This window comes from Diplotaxodon limnothrissa, linkage group LG6, assembly GCF_057381915.1.
Source record: "Diplotaxodon limnothrissa isolate DT_005_m linkage group LG6, D_limnothrissa_male_GT1.1, whole genome shotgun sequence".
Classification (NCBI taxonomy): Eukaryota; Metazoa; Chordata; class Actinopteri; order Cichliformes; family Cichlidae; genus Diplotaxodon; species Diplotaxodon limnothrissa.
Window position 1 is genome coordinate 15,814,747 of NC_140601.1, and position 12,902 is coordinate 15,827,648.

The 12,902-nt window shown below is 43.5% G+C and overlaps 1 protein-coding gene across 1 annotated transcript in view; it reads right to left on the reverse strand.

Annotated features, from left to right (window-relative positions):
• The window catches only part of mtnr1aa (melatonin receptor 1A a), a 54,560-nt gene extending 42,619 nt beyond the window's left edge, over positions 1–11,941 (reverse strand). Inside the window, exon 1 of the mRNA XM_085356860.1 lies at positions 11,555–11,941. Within this exon, the coding sequence (XP_085212986.1) occupies positions 11,555–11,738 (184 nt within the window). The 5' untranslated portion in view covers positions 11,739–11,941. The remainder of the gene's footprint in view (positions 1–11,554) is intronic.
• Between the last annotated feature and the right edge of the window lie 961 nt (positions 11,942–12,902).

The following is a 12,902-nucleotide window of genomic DNA, read 5'->3' on the forward strand; positions in this document are numbered from 1 at the left end:
GGGACAGTGTTCACAGGGCTGCATCAAATGGCATTCATGTGTCTGCCATAATAATCATCATAACATGTCATTCAAGTGAATCACTCTGTTGGCTCACAGAGACTGATGAGGCGTTTTGATTGAGCTGTTTTGCTCGTTACTCCAGTGGGTAAACTGCGCCCTTAATGATAAAAGGGAGCAAGACGAGAGCGTGGCGTTGATAATGGGGTCAGTTTCTGCATTTGTCCTTTTTTTAAAAAACATTTTATGCGACAAAAGCTGAGCTTGCAGATTTCCTTTTTTTTCTATTTTAATGGTCATACAGTCTGACAGCTGGAAGCTGCTGAGTTCAACCACAGTCCTCCACTGTTGTCCACTGACTAGTAACGTTCGACCAAGTGCTTCATTCAAGGGCACCTTGAGCACAGATAAGAGTGCCTCTCGTTTCCCTGTTCCGCCTCTGCTGATTCTCTCAGCTGGGATTCAAACTGGCACCCTTCCTGATACCAGCTTGCATTTCTAACCTGCTGGACCTCAAATGTGTGTGTGTAATCAAACAGTTAAGGCTCTACTGTAGGCACTCTACAGTATGGCATGTGTTATGCAGAGTTCCCGTTGGATGAGCATTAGATTTTACTTCTTTCTCACTGCCCCGAGCTTCCCATGTGTGTCATGCTGGGCTTCTATCAAGCAGAGAGACGTTTTTCACTGTATAATATTGTAAATGATTAAAAATAGCACAGGGAAGCATGGAAAGAGGGAGAGAGGGAGAGCTGGAACAGTGAATGGTGGGTGGAGTGGATGACTGAGAATAAGCTCTCTTCTATATGTATTTATAGACTCATTATTTGTTGCTTTTGAAGCTAAAACGTGCTTTCCCCTGTGAGTATATGCGTACAGAGTGCGACAGAGGAGATCACACACCGGATGCCCATTTTTTGTTAAATTCGACCGCGTCAATAACAACATTGGCCATTACATAATCTGGTATCTGCAGGGTTTGTGTGATAACCGTCTTGTTGCCTGACTGGCTTGATGCAAAGTGCTATTGGCAGAATTCCTCTACAGGTACGGGGTCTGACAACATAGCGTCCTTAGAGAACGGTGGGGGTGTTGGATCAAAGTGATGCAAACAGACAGGGTGTCATGGAATATGAAGCCTGGAAGGTGAAATTTAAGTGAAAAGAAAAAAAATGAGTGTACTGTGCGTGTTTGAGGGTGAGTACGCATGGGAGGAGGAGGAGGTGGCGGTGGAGTACAAAGACAGTGATGGGAGACTCAGATGAGACTCAGGCACAAAAACCTGGTGAGGAGAATGTGAAATGCTGTGCAGAATGTAAACCAGTAAAGAGAGAAAAAAAAACCCCACAGCTTTCTTAAAGAAAAATAAGGGGGCGGGGGGACAAAAGCTGATGTCCTGATCACGCAGCAAATGCATTTCTTGTATGTTCCGAATGGATTTCTCCTGGCAGGGCTTGTGCAGTCAGGCAATCCAGGACATATTAGAAAATGATTAAATCATGCAGATGCTGGCCCCCGTAAAAAGCAGACTAAGTCATATGAGTTCTTGCTGGGTCAAGTTTTCTTTCTCAGAGCCTGGAAGGAGGCTTAAGCCCAGCAGGACAATGTGGGACCTACTAAGACTGAAATAATCCAGTCACACTGAAACAGAAAAAAAGGAGTCACAGAGCAATTTTCCCATGATTGTTGCTAATAATGTTACGAGAGCATTAACCAACCCACACCAGCAGCAAACTAACATCTACCTCCTTCTCTTTCACCGCACGTCCAGTTTGCGCAAAAGCCTCGCACCAGCCCTTACTCCTCATCATTAACTCTACCATCATGCACTGTTGAACTCCTCTCTCACTCACTAACAACAAAAAGCTGCAGCAAACAAGCCAGACAAGGTTGGCAACACAAACAATGATAGCATCATCCCCACAATCCCAGCACTGGAACCAGAGCCCATGCACATATCTGCTGCCTAATTAGATCTGCGTGTGATCTAATGTTTGAGTTTAAATCCTTATGAGAGGCGCAAAAGCTCTCTGGTGTGAAATCTGTACGAAGTAGATCTGCTTAATTAGTAAAAAACATATAAAGTATTTTACATGTTTCAGGACACGCGGGAGGATTAAAAGGAGCAGTCAGTTCTGAAGTCATCAAGTGTAAAGCAGCCCCAGGGCGCGCTGGCAGGCGCTCCTTTATTTCCGTGTCTTGGCCGACAGGAGGGACATTAACTAATCTATACCTGCAAGTTAAGTGCCTGGTGAGTAAAAGGAGCAGATCTTTATCCTCTCCCACTCAATGTTCACTTATTCAGCTTGGGAAAACTATAAATTAACTGCAAAGTCGCAGCCTGCCCTCTGTTACGTGTCTCTGGTTTATCTGCGTTTTTTACCTGCTGAAACTTTCCGCCGTAGCGTGCCGTGCCGATGCTTATCACAGCCATCACCACAGAAACTAACAAACCCAGCAAGCAGCTCTGGCTTCTACACCATCAGCCGATTATCAGCCAAATATGGGCCTTAACTAAACAGGCAGTATTTGCATTAGTTCATGGTTTTCTTCAAATGATAACGATCTGTGAAATGAACATGCGAGAAGGTATTAAATTCACGACAAATATTTAATTTAATATGAGCAGCATGGAGGATGTGAATGACTAACATGTTTATTTTCATAAGATATAATCTGATTACATCTTGGCAAAAGATATAAAATACCTCTTATGTCAAGGACTTGGGAGCACACGTAGTCTCTGATCTTTCAAGTTATTATGGCTCTTTTAATAACTAAAACTAAGAAGCCCACTTGACATCTGCTTTGCTCTTCAAAGACCATGAAATCTCTGACAGATAAAAGTGAAACTTCAGAGATTCCCTCCATACATGTTTGGGATTTAAAGTACATTTTCACAAAAATCAGACACTTTTAATGGTAAGCATACTGAATGTTCAATAATTGTGTTTACCTTACTGTTCAGGTAAGTAATCACTACCCTGTAGGTAAGTAGTCACTAAACAAGAAGCGATGTGGTGGTTTACTGCTTGTGTGGTTTAGTTTGTTTTTCCATCTATCCAGCAGCAATGCTTTTTAATTTTCTCTTGATGATCAGCCACCCTGTTTAGTGTTCTTACAGAGCAGTAATACGTTACACTAATGCTATTACAAGCACAATATCTTAAGGCAACTACTTCACATTAAAAGCTTTCATAAACCAACTTTCTGGTGAGATAATCTTTAGTCTTTTAGTAATGTGAACTAAAAACTTTTATTACTGAAACAAGGAGTTCACAGTACTTTGCTTGAAAATGTTTCCTATTTGAACATACAGTTTCTATGATAAAACATTAGATGATGAGTTAGTAGGGAGCAAAACAATGTGTGGACCCAGCAGCATATGAACGGCTTAACTTCCTAGCCACAGTTGAACGTTTTCCTAGATTCTGTCCCTCAGTGACTGTGGGTGAAACTGAAACTGTGTAAGCCAAAAGGGGCTGAGCAGGGTTTGCAAAGAGGCAGCCTTGTCATCAGAGGTGGGAACACATGATACAAGCAACCGATATCGATAGTCTACTGCTGCTGGGAGTGGATGCATTATGCAGTGTGGCTGTACAATGCCTGGACTCTTTGCAGGCACATCTTTTCAGTTTTTTGAACTCAACATCTAGATTTTTACACATCAAGGTTTTTTTTAGCCTGGCTGTGTTTGGTCATGCAGAGAATGTGTAGCTAGCTACTAGGGGTGGGGGAAAAAATCGATACTGTGTAGTATCGTGATATTTTGTTTGCTAATAATGTATCGATACAGGGACAGCAGAAATCGATATTTTGTTACAAAAAAGGTTTTTGTGCTCTGACTTCAGAGCATGCTGATCCTTTTTCTGAGCAAGAATCCTGACATTCCTTCACTGTCCAAATGTGTTTAACTTTTTTTTTGGCAGCAATAAACATGAGTTTACTTATTTTAATTTAAGACATGTTTTATTTTAATTAAGTTTAAAACTTTTTTATTTAATGTAAAATTATATTTTGTTTTAATTTACTTTCAAATTCTTCAGTTGCTGAAGGGGCTGCATAGTTTTCATAAATTGCTTAGTTCACAATAGCTATAATTGTACCAGATGGTTGCATTCAGTTAAGTTGGACTAGACTGTAATACAAACCGTTCAAGTTTGTCAACAATAAAACTGACTGAAATGAGAGAAAGACTGAGTGTGAGACTTTGATATTAGATAAAATGAATATTGATAAAGTTTACCTTTATGTACAGAATCTGAATATCGCAAAATATTTTAAAAAATTGCAATAATATCGTATCGTGCGTTAAGTATTGTGATAATATCGTATCATGGCATGTTTGGTGATTCCCACCTCTAGTAGCTACAGAATGTACAGTAAATAATAACCACAGCTATTCAAGCAGGAGGTGGTGCAGATGGTTCCAAAGCACAGCATGAAATGAGAAGATGAGTCATGCTGAGGATGTCTGAACTTTATGGAAAGAAAATCTTAAGATAGGAAATTAAAACTTTACAAAGAATTAAAATATAAGTTAACACACACACACATACATAATCAGCTGTTGAGTGTACACCTGTGTGAACAGAAACCTTTTGAGCCTGTTTATAAATGTATGCACGGATGTAACTAACCTTAAGTCAGCAGGCAGTTTGTTCCAAGGAACAGGACCATAGTGAGTGAAAGCCCCCTCAGCACACTTAGATTTAATTCTGAGAACTGTTAAAAGAGCTGCAAGTCAGAGATGTGTTGGGGGGGGGGAGAGCCAGTGTGAGCCAAACTGACTTCAGTACTAAGAAAGTATGTTCAAGTGGAATATCTTCAAAGCTGAAGTTGTCCCACTGATGAGGTGGACAATCCAACAAATAGAGTGTTGCAGTAGTCTAATCACCCTTGAAGGCATAGACCAATTTTTCAGTTTGAGATAAGAATTTTCAAACTTTTTATAGATTGTTTACGTGGTTTTTACGAGAGATACTGTCGAAAATGATGCCAGGTTATCTGACATCCTTACTGTGTATCAGAAAAAGAGATATTAAATATGAAACAACTTTTTGGACTTTTCGGACCAACAATATACAAAAGGAATGTGCAAATGATTTCATTAACTTTCTTCTTAAATATCAAGTTAAACAGAAGACAGTTGTTATTCCTCAGTGTAATCGTACAGAGATTTGTGCAGCCCCAGTAAAGCTAGGCATAAAAGACTTCAGCTTCTCATAAAACAAGTGTTTCAAATGGCTTTAGCTCTGATGAAAGCAAAACAGGAAGCTGCGAAATCAACATCTACTGTATACCATCTACAGAAGGGGATGATCTCTTTATTAAGCTCCACAGTGATGAGCCAATTTAGAATCTCCCGACAAAGCCCACGGATATTTAGAAACCTAAAACATTCATTTTCATTTGAGGAAATTGCAAATACCCCTAATTCTGCATAATTCCTGGAAATAGTCATTACACTGAGACCAATAACACTGTAACAGATACTCAAGGGGTAATAAACGATCAGAAATAACATTCTGCGGGCACGCGGCCAAGTCACGCAACGCTGAAAAAGGATAAACACTACGTCACACTCCAACACAGACAGCCCTGCTCCAATGTGGAGCTCTTTGGTTTATTATGCAGCAGCACATCCCAGCACACCAAGATATCTGTACACTTCTCACTTCAGACTGTGAACGGTACAGTAGTAAATCACCATCTTAACTTGCCTGTTTTGCTGAGCTTGTTGTTGTCTTGAGATCAGTATGAAAACACTGGGACATAAATGACACCTTTGAGAACTAACCCTACACTTATCTTTTATTTCCATTCACAAACTCAAGAAGCTGCTTACTAAAAACACATGATGCCGCTCTGAGGCAACGAGGTCTGCTCTATTTCCACTGTTCCATTATGCTTAAAACTTTGGGTATGAACCCATTTTCACAGAATGCCAAACCAGCTCATTGTCTTTTGTAAAAATAAAAAAATGTACATGGCTCGTCTTCAAAAACTGAGGAGAAGCCCTGAGTCTTGTGCCACATTATTTAGGAAGGAAAGGAACTGCATGGCACAGCGTCAAGTTTTTGTTTTTGTTCTTATAAAGAAAAAGCAACATAAAAACCATCACAGATTATATTCCATGAGCTAATGTTCCACTTTTGTGAGAATCTGCCAAAAATGTCATTTGAGACCCTTCCTTGTTGCCATTATTTATTTTCCTGTTCAGAATTTCCTTCATCTACTGGAAAACAGGTACAGTTAAGATGATTTATTGGCATTGAGTAGAGCTCACAGCATTGATTCTGCATCCAGCCACGCAGCTCAAAGCGCTCACCATGTGTTGCTGGCTTCACGTTCTCTCACGCTCTGGCCATTTCATGCGCTGACGGAGGGTTTGGCCATGCAGAGGCAGCAGTCCTGCTGCTGCCTGCAATATGTGACAGCATTGCCTGCCAGGTTCTCCACTGAGTATATTTCATTACTTGTTATTTAATTTATCGCCCTGATGCGCAGTTTCTAACAACATTTAGTTTGTGCCATAGAAAAAATAATTCCCACTTATCTATCTATCTCTACATATATATATATATATATATATATATATATATATATATATATATATATATATATATATATATATATATATATCCTACACTGAAATAGGATCATGGCCAAGCTTGAAACCTGGATCCCCCGTAGTCGGTTACCAAGATTACGTGAAGTTCCCTCAGAAGGTCTGCTAGATGATGTTAATGCAGCACTACGGGCAATACCTACAACCACGATTACCGACACTAACAAGCTGATCTACAATACGGCAACAGTGATCAGTGAGATGCTTGGCTACAAGTTGAACAGCGACAAGGGGCAGTACCCTCCATGGAGAAGGAGGCTAGAGGGCAAGATCAAAGTAGCACGGAGGGAGGTTAGCCAACTAACGGAGTTGCAGAAAGGTGCGACAAATAAGGTGCCTAAGAAATACAGCAAGCTGTCCATACCTGAGGCCTTGGAAACTGCCAAGCAAAGACTCACAGCCTTGGCCAGCCGCTTGAGGAGGTACACCAGAGAGATAGAAGGCAGGAGAATAAACCAGCTGTTCTCCACAGAACCAGCAAAGGTGTACTCTCAGTGGCAAGGGAACAATAAGAGAACAGCACCACCAAGGCTGGAGACGGAGCAATACTGGAAGAGCATATGGGAGAAGGATGCAACCCATAACGGCAATGCTCAGTGGCTAGAGGATCTGAGGGCTGACCACAGCGACCTCCCTGAACAGGGTCCAGTAACCATCACAGTGGCAGATATCCAAGAAAGGGTCTCCAGTATGAAGAGTTGGACAGCACCAGGGCCCGACATGGTTCACGCCTACTGGCTGAAGAAGCTGACTGCACTCCACGAGCGTCTGGCAGCACAAATGAACCAGCTGCTAGTTAACGAGAGACACCCGGAATGGCTAACTGAAGGCCGGACGGTCCTGATCCCCAAGGACCCCAAGAAGGGACCGGTCCCCTCCAACTACCGACCAATAACCTGCCTCAGTACTACATGGAAGCTCCTGTCAGGCATCATATCGGCTAAGATGAACAGGCACATGGGTCAATACATGAGCGGGACACAGAAAGGAATTGGCAAGAATACCAGAGGCGCAAAACACCAGCTACTGGTAGACAGAACAATCAGCCGAGACTGCAAGACCAGACTGACCAACCTGTGCACTGCCTGGATTGATTACAAGAAGGCCTATGACTCAATGCCCCACAGCTGGATACTGGAATGCCTAGAATTGTACAAGATCAATGGGACCCTAAGAGCCTTCATCAGGAACTCAATGGGGATGTGGCGTACAACACTAGAGGCCAACTCCAAGCCCATAGCACAAGTCACCATCAAGTGCGGGATCTACCAAGGAGATGCTCTGTCCCCACTGCTGTTCTGCATAGGCCTGAACCCCCTCAGTGAGATCATTAACAAGACTGGCTACGGATACCGACTACAGAACGGAGCAGTTGTCAGCCACCTCCTGTACATGGATGACATCAAGCTGTATGCCAAGAGTGAACGAGACATCGATTCACTGATCCACACTACCAGGCTATACAGCAATGACATTGGAATGTCGTTCGGACTGGAGAAGTGTAGTCGGATGGTAACAAAGAGAGGGAAGGTAGTCAGAACTGAGGGGATTGAACTACCAGAAGGCAACATTGCAGACATAGAGGACAGTTACAAGTACTTGGGGATCCCACAGGCGAATGGGAACCATGAAGAGGCCGCTAGAAAAGCTGCAACCACCAAGTACCTGCAGAGGGTCAGGCAAGTCCTGAGGAGTCAGCTGAATGGTAAGAACAAGATCCGGGCCATCAACACGTACGCCCTGCCCGTGATCAGGTACCCTGCTGGGGTAATAGGCTGGCCAAAGGAGGAGATAGAAGCCACTGACATAAAGACAAGAAAGCTCCTTACCATGCATGGAGGGTTTCACCCCAAATCCAGCACCCTGAGGCTGTACGCTAAGCGGAAGGAAGGGGGCCGGGGACTGGTGAGTGTCAGCACCACAGTCCAGGATGAGACAACGAACATCCAAGAATACATTAGGAAGATGGCCCCAACTGACCGAGTGCTCAGTGAATACCTCAGGCAGCAGAAACCCAAGAAAGAGGAGGGAGACGAGAAACCATCATGGAAGGACAGGCCCCTGCACGGTATGTACCACCGGCAGATAGAGGAGGTGGCTGATATCCAGAAATCCTACCAGTGGCTGGACAAAGCTGGACTGAAAGACAGCACAGAGGCACTAATCATGGCAGCACAAGAACAAGCTCTGAGCACAAGATCCATAGAGGCTGGGGTCTATCACACCAGGCAAGACCCCAGGTGCAGGCTGTGTAAAGATGCCCCAGAGACAATCCAGCACATAACAGCAGGGTGCAAGATGCTAGCAGGCAAGGCATACATGGAACGCCATAACCAAGTGGCCGGCATAGTGTACAGGAACATCTGTGCCGAGTATAACCTGGAAGTCCCGAGGTCAAAATGGGAGATGCCCCCAAGGGTGGTGGAGAATGACCGAGCTAAGATCCTGTGGGACTTCCAGATACAGACGGACAAAATGGTGGTGGCTAACCAACCGGACATAGTGGTGGTAGACAAACAGAAGAAGACGGCCGTAGTGATCGATGTAGCGGTTCCCAATGACAGCAATATCAGGAAGAAGGAACACGAGAAGCTGGAGAAATACCAAGGGCTCAGAGAAGAGCTCGAGAGGATGTGGAGGGTGAAGGTAACGGTGGTCCCCGTGGTAATCGGAGCCCTAGGTGCGGTGACTCCCAAGCTAGGCGAGTGACTCCAGCAGATCCCGGGAACAACATCGGAGATCTCTGTCCAGAAGAGCGCAGTCCTGGGAACAGCTAAGATACTGCGCAGGACCCTCAAGCTCCCAGGCCTCTGGTAGAGGACCCGAGCTTGAAGGATAAACCGCCCGCAGGGGCGTGCTGGGTGTTTTTTTTTTTATATATATATATATATATATATATATATATATATATATATATATATATATATAGAGAGAGAGAGAGAGAGAGAGAGAGAGAGAGAGAGAGAGAGAGAGAGATATTAAAGCACTTTCCTAAGAGGGGATGGTCAGTAGAATATGTGGTCATACAATCATTTCTGATTCAAATTCCCACAGATAAGGTCCGATAACAAAAATGCTGATTAAAGTATGACTGCAAAAGCTTTTGTCTGAATCAATATGTCTGCCAATTTGCACACAATTTGCCAATGGGCTTTGAACATAAAATTGAAAGCAGCTTAAGTTAGTCATGCACGTCTTTGAAAGTTGAATGGAAAAGTAGCAAAGGGGCTTCGGAGGCATGAACTTTGGGGAACCACGTCACTAGCTTCCAGAGGCCTTGTTTGCATTCATGGGAAGGATTTGCGAAGCGCAATTAAGCTGATGATCCTTCCTCTAACTTCCTCTGGAGATTCACGTGTCAGACTTTTCTTAGAGGAGGGACGACGGATGGAAAACGGAAAACATAGCTGAAACATATGGATCATTCAAGCTGGTGTGCAACATTAAAGCTTTGAAGCGACATAAATCAGCTGCATGCTTGGTCGAATTCCTGCAAGTTCATTATGACCTCCTTACATGCAATTAGCTGTAATTAATGGAGCAACTTCAAAAGATGCTGTTTCCTAAATTTATCTCCTCTCGTGTCTCGCACTTTGTCCCACATATCATGCAGCAGAGAGGCTTACAAAATCGCACAGATGTATTTTCAGCCTGAGAGACTAAATCCACCTCAGAACGACTGTGTTGTGAGCAGCTCTAATCCAGCTGTAGCAGAGGGTTCTGCGCGCTTTCTCAAAGTAAGGAGAGCCTGTATATCCTTGTACATCCCATAGGGTCTTCCCGGCGGTCTCGATCCACATGATGGAAATCTATTCTGACCCTAACATTTCTGCAGTACGCGGAATTGTAATGTCAGGGGTGTGTTTAGCAAATCACCCAACTACAGCCTCCAAATGATGACAACCTTGGTACGCGTAGCTGCCAGCTAATGCGCGCAGACCTGAGCATGACAGGAGCCTCTTGGGTTTTCTCAGCAGCGCTCTGTCCTCCGACTATTAAATTATGAGCGTTTTACCACCTCCGCTGAGCAAGGCAAACACCGCTGTGTCAATCTCCTTCAAACTCGGGGGCGCACAATTTAATCCTCAGCCGAAATCATAATTGTATTACTGGTCGATCGTGTATATAAAAAGCCCACGCATATATGACAAAAGTTCCATCATCGGACTGGTAATATCATAACATTTTGGCTGATAGTATCGTTTATTAAACTGAGTTAAATATGGCTGGAATAACGGCGATAAAGGAGAAGCCTGGGAAGCATTAGTGCGAGCAGTTCTGGGTGATGGGCATTCCCCGTCGCTTCACACTGTCAATAATCGCTATAATGTTTCTCTCCGCTTCGCTCTCCTCAGAGGCTGCTTAGCTGACGCGTACTTGACAGTAAATCATAAATCATAAATCATATCAGCTCCAAAAGTAGGCTATGGCGAGTTGATGTGTGTGACTATTTGGTACAACTGGCCTCTGTAATGAATAAATATCAAAGCAAAAATACTGATGTCAGTAATACAAGTGGGGGTAAAGAAGAAAAACATGGATTGTGTCTTTAGCCTACTGTGCGACAAGCTTGTCGCGAGCGGAAGCATCTTTACGCTTGCTCGGATTTCTAATTATCAGCTCGCTGGTAAAACAAACAAAACCAAAAAAAGAAAATGACAACCGTTAAAATCGCAAAACAAAACGACACGTTTCTGTCACTTAAAATAATTTAGTGGCTATAAACAAAACAATAACACACTTGGAAACGAGCTGTAATTAATAAGCACGTATTTTCAGCTAAAACTGTTATCGTTGTCACTTTGCAAATTAGAGTCAACCAGAGTTTTTGTTTCGCTTTATTTTATTTTCTCCCCAAACCTAGCTGAGTAATCAGGCGCGCGCCGCTCTGGCGCCTCGCGCGCATACTTTCCCCGGGCTCACCTGCGTTCCTGAGCTTTTTGTTCCGATAAACGGAGAAGATGACCAGGAGGTTGCCCAGGATGTCAACGACCGTAGTGAAGATGAGGAAACACCCCAAAGTTGTGGCAACCCACGGCGGGCGGTTCAGGACGGTGTCAGCGGGGTCTGGTAAGGAGCTGTTCAGGTGAGACCCATTCATAACCATTGTACAGCTACAGTCGCCGAACTTTCTCAACTGAGCCAAATTCACCCTGCACTCCTAGAGCCCGGGTCTCGGAGTCGTTGCTGCTGCTGGTGGGATCCTATAACCTCCCGCGGGGTTCATCTTCATCCCCTCCACGCGCCGCTGCTGCTCCTTCTTCTTGCTCTTCTTCTTTCTCCTCTCCGCCAAAGTGAGCTCCGCCCAGCTCTGGCAGCCTCCCCCTCTCTTTGGTCGCCTCGGTGTCACTTCTGCGCCCGTGTGCCATTCACTTTGTCGGTACGCATGTGTGACATGAAGCCGCCACTTCAAACCATCGCAGCATGTGACCAAACAGTTCGCAGAGGGCGCTTTTATTTCGAGGGAGAAATGCTGTCGCTCCGTGGTCGAGCAGTGAAAGAGCAACTCCACGGCTAAGGAAGCGTCCTAGTTATCGAGCGAGTTCCTTCATGCCTTTGCGGTCGCTCGCTGGTTTTATCTCGGGAAGCCATTCATGATTATTTTTGAAGAATCATTCATATTACCAGGATCTCTTTCAGAAAAATCACTACTTTTTCCGTGAATGCTCAAGTGCACTGGATTTAAAGTGTTTAATGTATCCAAAATGTAGATTTCCCATAATGCTTCTTATTTTTGTAAAATCTGTAAATACTTACACACGATTGTAATTCAGTGAATTAATATAAAATAGTATAACACAGACACTGCAGGCAGTAATCCCTCTCTCTGTTTGTATTATGTTAGATCATACATACTGATTGCCCCTGGCGTCCACGCTCATCTATAGTTTGAGAGAGTGCCGGCTTTCTATACAAAGAGTAGCAATTATGCTATTGTTTGTTAATGATGTTGAAAATAAGTGGGTCAACCCCGTTCCAAACACACAAGCACGCCCTAGTACCTTTTCATGAGCCATCTCATTAAAAAAGGGTTGTCAGAGTAGTAATAATAATAGTAAACATAAATAAAAATATTTGTTTTTGATTTTGAGGATATTTAAGGGATGTGTTAAAAAAACACGCACATTCATAGTCTTGTTGCTCATTGATGATTTTTCAGTATGATGTACAGCAGAGAGAAAGGGTTCATCAGGAGCCACAGAACAAATCTGCAACTTTTCGGATAATCTATTAATGTTTTGGGGGACATTTCAAGTAGAAAGACACAGCT